This window comes from Hyposmocoma kahamanoa, unplaced genomic scaffold, assembly GCF_003589595.1.
Source record: "Hyposmocoma kahamanoa isolate Upper Pololo Valley unplaced genomic scaffold, ASM358959v1 62, whole genome shotgun sequence".
Classification (NCBI taxonomy): Eukaryota; Metazoa; Arthropoda; class Insecta; order Lepidoptera; family Cosmopterigidae; genus Hyposmocoma; species Hyposmocoma kahamanoa.
The window spans coordinates 18,504-27,202 of NW_020653850.1; the positions used below are offsets into that span (position 1 = coordinate 18,504).

An 8,699-nucleotide genomic window follows, 5' to 3' on the forward strand; every position below is an offset into this window, starting at 1 on the left:
GCTATATCAACTAAGCCACGGAACTTTTAAAATTTAAATTAATTAAATTAAATTTAAATTAAATTTTTAAGCTGTTTATTTCAGAAAAATAATATAAATTAAAACTAACTTAATGCTAAAGAGTAAGAATTTTTATATTTTAAAATTATGTCCTCTACGCATCGTCCCCTCCACAGCGACCTTTATTAGCTAAACTTACACACATCTCTTATTTAATATTACCCTTAAACAAATGTTTTAGTACTTTACTATATAGCTTTTTGTTTGATGACTCTATTCTTTGTACTAATTCCTTTGGGACTCTGTTCAAAACATCTGGCAGCACAAAAGACCACATTCTCCTACCATACACATTGTTATACTTTGGGAGCTTAAATGTTCGAATGTTAGGCAATAATCTTAATCTTGGTAATCTATTTTCTTTTTCTAGACATTGAATTTTCCCTTGGTATTCGGATATTATAGCAAGATCTACTTTATCATACACATTGAACACTTTACAGTATTGAAATAGCTTCTCATAGTTATCTTTATATTTGTGTTTAATTTTTAATGGTACAATTTTCTTAAGTAGTCTTATTTGTAATTGATAAATTTTTTAAAGATATGTTTTGAAAGTTCTGCCATAACTAGACAACCCATAACTTATAACAGAGTCCGCCATTGACAAGTAAAGTAGCCTCAATGTGTTGTATGGCATCTTACATTTTAGAATACTAATATTTGCCAGAATTGCTCTTAATCTATTACATACATGATCTACGTGAGGACCCCCACAAAACTTATGATCAATTTTTAATCCTAAGTAGGTGTGATTTTTGACAAAATCCAGTGCTTCACAGCTACAGGGTGTGCATTGCAAATGCATACATTGGTGATCATGGGCCACTATTCGGGGGATTATGTTCACTTTTAAGTATGGTGAATGAATGTGCATTAATTTTGTTTTATTATAATTTATGGATAATCCCACATCATGTGCCCATTTACATAATGTATCAAATATAGAATTTGCACCATCTTTTGCGCCACCTCTATATCTTTATGAGCTGTTAATATACAAGTATCGTCAGCAAATTGGTATACAGAGCCGTTTCTGAATATATTGCACATGTCATTTACGTACAGCAGATATTCAGTTGAACCTAGAATTGATCCTTGAGCACATCCGTGCTTAGTCGATTTTAAGTTGCTGTGCTCCCCATTTATGTTGACCATGTCGTACCTTTTTTCGTGATAGTTCCTAAACCATTCTAACAACGGACCCTGTATACCATTCTGCTCCATCTTACTAAATAGTGTTCCTAAATTCAATGTATCAAATGCCTTACTAAAATCGATCATTATAGCTAATACATGTTGTTTATTATTAAGGTAATTATTTACATCGTCTGTGAACAATGTTAGCAATTGTGTAGTACTTTTTTTTTTGAAACCCAAATTGTTTTTCGTGAATGACCCCGTTACTTGACAAGAAACCATTCAACATTTGACCATAATATCTTTCAATGATTTTGTCTATGCATGATAATATAGTAATAGGGCTATAGTTATTGAAATCTGTATAGCTTCCTTTTTTATGGATTGGTCTTACCATTCCAATTTTTAATTTATCCGGATATGTACTTGTAACAATGCACTGGTTAATTAGATGTGTTAAGACTGGAGTTATGTTACTGGCTATATATTTTACGTCCTTTGCTCTTATTTTGTCAAGTCCCGGACTCTTGTTTTCGTTAATATTACATATATTATCCTGTACAATTTTTGTTGAATAATTTTATTACATTTTATTGACATTGTTGGGTTATTTATATATTATTTCTCGTCAAGTAATGGTTCATAACATGTTATTAACACATTTTTTACATTTGATTCAAATTCCTGAGCAAACTTTTCTGACAGTTGTTTAGCTTTCATTCTAAAAGATTTTAATAATATTTCATCTACTGCTTTTATTAGTCTACCTGTTAATATGTTCACAATTTCCCACCAACGAACGAACGAACCAACGGACCTCACGAATTTTTCTATGTGTTTGCGTCTTGTCTTTGTACTAGGTCTTTCAGCGACTTTTTAGTCGTAGCGCCATCTATGAGAAATCTATGACAGATTTATCACCCAGTTAGCACCTTTACAGCTACCAGTCCTGGCGAGAGATGTCGCTATTCACCGGATCGAAGGAATTTTTTCTGAGTGTTTTTCTGAGTGTTAGATCTTTGTATTAATAATTATAACAAACTAGTGGAGTAATTTCACAAAAAATAATTGAATATCAATTCAATAAAAATTTAATTAATTTAACATTTCTCAGTTTTATTCGGTAAAACTCGTTACTTTAAAACTCGCTGACACGCTTACCAGATTCAACGAAGGGGCGTTAAATTTGGTATGGGACATAGTAACAGGTGACGAAACATGGATTTATAGTTACAATCCCAAAACAAAGCAGCAATCGAGCGTCTTTCGAGATGAGCCGAAACCAACCAAAGTGGCGCGCGTGCAAAGTGCCTCTAAGCGGATGATTGCTTCTTTTTTTAATAAAACTGGACACGTGGCTACTGTTATTTTGGAGAATCGTTGTACCATGAATAGTGATTGGTACACGACCATTTGTTAGCCAGAAGTTATTGACAAACTCCGTAAAAATAACCGTAACCGCCGTATCATCTTGCACCACGATAGCTAAATGATATATAGCCAGATAGATAAATGAATTTTTGTAGGTGAACAACGTTGACCTTATAACATCCCGCGTGCAGTCACGACCTGGTACCTTATGACTTTTATTTATTTCCAAAAATTAAGAACCAGTTACGCGGTCAACGATTTTCATCACCTGAAGAGGCTGTCAAAGAGTATGAAAAATATGTTTCAGAGATTGTCACGGAGGAGTGGCATAAATGTTTTCAAAATTGGTTCATTCGTATGAAAAAGTGCATTAACGCTAACAGAGAATATCTTGAGAAACAATAAATTCATTTCTGGCCATTTATAGTATTTTTTACTTATTCATTCCGGAAACCTATAGTACGCCTCACGTACTTTCTATTGTTATTGTTGAATATAGGGAAATCGATTTATAAAATACATAGTCACGTTAAATTTGGTGTGTGTACAGGACAAACATTTCGCCATAACAGACCTGACGATAACAGCGGAACGCGAAAGCGCGGTGGATTTCACGACGCCGTTCATGAACCTCGGCATCGGGATCCTGTTTCGCAAGCCAAAGCCGCCCGAGCCGAAGGTGTTCGCCTTCATGTTGCCCTTCTCCACTGGGGTACGGACCATCTATGATGTCAATAATCAACACAAATGCGTAGTTGTTTCGATATTGCACCTTCTTTGAAGAGTGTACGACTTCTCTCTCTTTGAATAGTGTACGACCTCTCTCTCGGATCGACGCACTATGTTTAGTGTAAATCTCACAGTTTAGCAATAACGGCTGGTATGTCGCAGGTGTGGCTGTTATTGGGCGTGGCGTATCTAGGCACATCCCTCCTACTGTACGCGGTTGGCCGACTGTGCCCCGAGGAATGGCAGAACCCGTACCCTTGCATTGAAGAGCCGGTCGCGCTTGAGAACCAATTCACACTCGCCAATGCACTGTGGTTCAACCTTGGTGCTGTGCTGCTGCAGGGTTCCGAGATTGCGCCTGTGTATGTCGCTAACGTTACATGATATTTGCGCGGAAAAGCTCGTTAATGTAAGTGAGGGTGTGGCATATTGCAGAGCGTACGGCACGCGCGCGGTAGCGAGTGTGTGGTGGCTGTTCGCGTTAGTCATCACTAGCTCGTACACAGCGAACCTCGCGACGTTACTAGCGCAAAAGACGCCGGTATACATTATCTCCAACGTTTACGATCTAGCCAACAACGACAAGGGCATCTTGTACGGAGCCAAAGCAGGAGGTTCAACATTCACGTTTTTTGAGGTGAGGTTCTTACGAATTAAGTAACTGCGACGAGTTCTGAAATACAAACCGTCTTAATTAAACTTAAAGTATGTTATATACAGTGTGTATTCTTACCACACTTAAGAAATTAATAATATAAATAATACTAAATCATCTAAAAATATTAAAAAATATATTCTGTTCAATATTCGATTGATTGTAACTAGTAGTTTTGCATAATTGTCTTTAAATCGTATGCATCGCGCCCGGGCAGTGACACCGACGGGGCCCGAGCAAGTCCGACCAAGCGCTCGGCCACTCGGCATTTCACCAAACGATACGTAATCTTTCTCGATCGCTTAATTACCTATTTTTTATTATTATGATTACGCATTGTTCAATTTGTTAATTATTTACAATAATTAGGGAAGTTGAAGTTGAGTTTCTTTTTGTTTTTTGTTTGATACTTGCCAATTTTAGGTTAGGTACCTACTCGTAGGAATGAAGAAGAAAGAAGTGTCCACCAACCACCACCGTGACTGGCTTTGCAAAAATTCGTACTTTGTCGAGAGTTTCGTGTCAATTAGCACATTTCAACTTGTGGAAGTTTGAAAGCGGCGACGGATTTTGCGCGGAATTGCTCGACACTCGGTAGTCTTCGCCGTGTAAACTAAACGTTTCACATCACTCCATTAGTCACACACTTGCCGTCGATAACCACAAGGAGCACTACCTTGATGGTAATACAGTTCTGGTGAACACCAAACATCTCTCGAACCACGCGCAACTGACTGCGCACTGATTGATGAGGCGCCCGCTTGCGTTTGAGAATGAGATAACAAGAGAGTGAGAGAGTCGATCCGCTGTGTGATAGCACGTGCCGTGCAAAAGTTCCATGAGCTTTGGATCAGTGATTGCAAATCGATGTTTACCGCAACTGAATAAAAAATAACAATTTAGGAAATTTATTTTGCGACTTTTTTTTGTGATTTGGATTCAGTTTAGGATATAGAATAACCTCTGTAAATGTGGCGAGAATGCTAATCAACACATTGTATAATAATTCTAGAGCGTTGTCGTTTGAGTTATGCGTGACGTGGCCATTGTCCTACTGAGTTCTGTCGCGGCGGCTTGGCAGAGCTGACAAAGCTGCAAATGTGTATAGTGGGTTTTTTTTTTTTTTTTCTTTTTTTTTATTGCGACTCGACAAAATGACTGCACCGCGTATGATGGAAAGTGCGAATACAGTCCAGAGATGAGAGTAACGGATGGAAAACACAAATATCTTCACTCCGTCACTATCATTTTGCCGGTCTGGCCAAATGCACTGGATGTACACCAACTGATCCCTGAACGCGATTCGCAAAAGCGTTTCACTGTGGAGGGTTTTCCGCCGTGTGTACTGTGGTCGCTATCCAGTCGGCACAGAGCCTACCACAATGCTAAGCAGATGGACACTTGTGACGCCCTCGGTCGCCTCTTACGACCCCCACGGGCATGTATGGGGAGGCGACAATGTATTCTTAAGCCGTCGCCCCACGGCTAAGACTTTCTTACAGTTAACACACGCCCTTGCGCACTAGGAATAAAAATCAAAATCAAAATGGTCTTTATTTCGTACGCAAACAAATTATACTTGAAATCGTCAAATTTACACAATTTTTAAAACCATGCTGTCTTATCGTTTATATAATCCCTAACAGAATAATATCCTCTCTTTAGTAGAGTTAGTTACAGTCAGTTAGTTATAAGTCCGTTAGTTATCTAAAACAACTTTTGGAATCTTATTATAATACTGAATTCCTTGCCCCACAAAAGAACCGGGAACCCTCTGAAGTCTTAACTTCGGTAAAACGAGCTTCCATTTACGTCTAGTATTAAAATTATGTACGGACAACAGCACACCAGACTCTACATTTTTGTTCGAAAATCGCCTCCAGTGCAACGGAACAAGATACTTCAATGTGTAGCTTGGTGTGCTGGCGTGTGTAAGTCACTCCGTTTATTATACAATTCATTATTCAAACGCACAAAGAGTATAATATACAATTGAAAATAAACTGTGTAGCAGTGGTCAATATGCCAATTTCCTTAAAAATCTCCCCCGGTGAAGTACGTGAGCTTAATTTATATAATATATTCCTCTAACCGCACGCTACTGCAAAATAAAAATGGTTTCTATATTTGAAGCGGCGCCTCACAATAAAATACCGTATGACATTATACTGTGAAAGTAACTAAAGTAAACGGTTCTGGCTGTCTCGACGTCAGTAAGCTGCCTGACTTTTCGTATGGCATAAGCAGCAGAACTAAGCTTTCCAACTAGTGTCGAAATATATGGGTTCCACTGAAGTGAAGAAGCGTAAACATAACATAGAGGTTGAGATTATTTACAGTAAACCAATTATGAAGTATAGAGAGAGCATTATTTACGTCGTCATAATTAGTTTTATTTCTATCAATATTAATAATTCCCTAATTATTAATATTGATAGAAATACTTCCCTAATGATGATACTTCCCTAAGTATCATCAGCAAATAGCACAATCTCACAGAAGTCATTCACAAAAGCAAGAAAGATCATTAATATAAATATATAAATAAAAAGGACCCCAAAATAGAGCCTTGCGGAGCCCCCATTCTTACGTGAGATCCAGACGACTTCACTCCGTTTATATCAACTGTTTGAATTCTACCGTTTTTTGGATTCTATAAAATTCTAATTTCAAAACCAACGTCTGATGGTTACCGCAATCGAAGGCCTTTGATAAATCACAAAAGACTCCAAGAGCATTTTTTGAGAGCTCCCAAGCCTCAAAAATGTGCTTCAACAATGCTACACCTGCATCGATAGTCGAGCGACACGTCGTAAAACCGTTTATCGTGAAAAAGTTTGTGAACCTGAAAGTAAACAGTTAACTGGTGAAGAATATTTTTTTCATAGATCTTACTAAGAGCTGGTAAAATTGAAACGGGTCTATAATTACTAGGGTCTCCTTTATCACCAGATTTAAACAAAGGCACAACTCTGCTAAACTTCATAAGATCCGGAAATATCCCATGATCAACACATCTATTAAAAATATCTGCAAGGTAGGGAGCAACAGATGTTAGGATCGATTTGATGACTCTAACAGATAGCCCCCATAGATCACCCGCATTTTTTTATTTAAGTAATTTAAAAGTTTTTATAATATCTTCAACAGAAACATATTCAAATTGAAATGAGGCGTAGCATTTTGGTATTGTGGTGGTAGGAATTTAAATTTGAAGTAGTAGCTTGAAGCAGGTATATTTGTAAAAAAAAAATCATCATATGTACCTGCAACGTTCGCATCAGAATCGACCATCACATTGTTGATTTTCAGAGCAACAGGGTATGAACGTGGTCTCATTTTACCAGTTTCATTATTTAAGACTTCTTCTGTGGTCTTAATTTTGTTATATGATTTTTTATTTTATCTGAAATGTGAATAGATTTAGCTAATAAGCAAACGTTTTTGAATATTTTTGAATATTTTCTAACGTATTTTGCAAAAGACTCCGTGTGATTGCATTTTGTCTGTTCATAATAATCGTAAAGCTTAATTCTACTTCTATAAATGCTCGTCATGGCCTGCTCACAGAACTTCATTTTAGAACATTTGAAGAATTTGGTAGTAAACACTTGATCAAATTCATTTTTTATTAAATTAAATAGACTTCCAAAAAGCACATTTGGATCATCACGGATGAATGGCAACGAAACAACTTTTTTATCTAAATTAAGTTTGAAACATTCCAGTAATTTTTCAGTTACTGACCTGCTCTTGATCGATTTAGGCTTGTCCGATATTTTAGAATTATAACTAACCTGCAGACCATAGTGGTCAGATGGAAGTTTATTAAAAACTGATTTGACAACAGCATCACAATTTGAAAATATATTGTCTAGGCATGTGGCAGAATGAGGCGTTACCCTGATGGGTTCAAGGAACTGATGAGATAATCCAAAACATCTGAATAAAGATACTAGACGGAGATTAATAGGTTTATTTTCAATGAGATTAACGTTAAAGTCCCCGCCTACTACAACAAATCTATTCTTTGATTTCAATTTCCTGAGTACATCCTTCATAATTGATTCAAAGGCACAAAATTCTCCCAGCGGGGGTCGATAAATGCAAACAATAACAAAATCGTCAACTCCACACAGGATGTCTCAATGGTACGTTCTTTTGAAAGGCCCACGATATCTTTACGGTTTTTACATTTCAGGCTATTTTAACGAATATCACAGATCCACCAAGAATAGCTGTTTGTTTGTCGTTTATAAATACTAGACATAGAATATTTTTTAAAGTAAATGATGTTTCATAGTTCTTTAGCCAATGTTCAGTTATACATAGAATGTCTGTGTTATGTTTATCAAAACATAATTCTAAATCTAAATTTTTGTCAGCCAAGCCCTGTATATTTTGGTGAACAATATTTAAATTGTGGGGCGTGGTTTTTGTCTTACACTTCAGTTTAAAACTGAATTTGTCATTGTGTTATTATTACTTAAACTAGAAACAGTTGTAGAACTATTAATATGTACATCATTTGAAAAGGTCTTCATTGAATTGTCTATAATTGTGTCTTGTAAATTAAAAGCTGACAATATGGCAATCTACATCTTCAATCTCTTAGCAACAGTATTGTACCAGTTGTCAAGATAAAATTATTAATAAATTTATTAATCGAGTTCTTAGGTTTTCGCGATTGTTACACATAGGAAATGAAACTATTTGTCCGGATTTAAATCGCGTATCGTTGTTG

General features: G+C 36.5%; 1 protein-coding gene across 1 annotated transcript in view; it reads left to right on the forward strand.

Annotated features, from left to right (window-relative positions):
• The window catches only part of LOC113229473 (glutamate receptor ionotropic, kainate 3-like), a 19,883-nt gene that overhangs the window by 9,039 nt on the left and 2,145 nt on the right, over positions 1-8,699 (forward strand). The window contains exons 10-12 of the mRNA XM_026463072.1: positions 3,122-3,283; positions 3,463-3,662; positions 3,736-3,937. Of these exons, the coding sequence (XP_026318857.1) occupies positions 3,122-3,283; positions 3,463-3,662; positions 3,736-3,937 (564 nt within the window). The remainder of the gene's footprint in view (positions 1-3,121; positions 3,284-3,462; positions 3,663-3,735; positions 3,938-8,699) is intronic.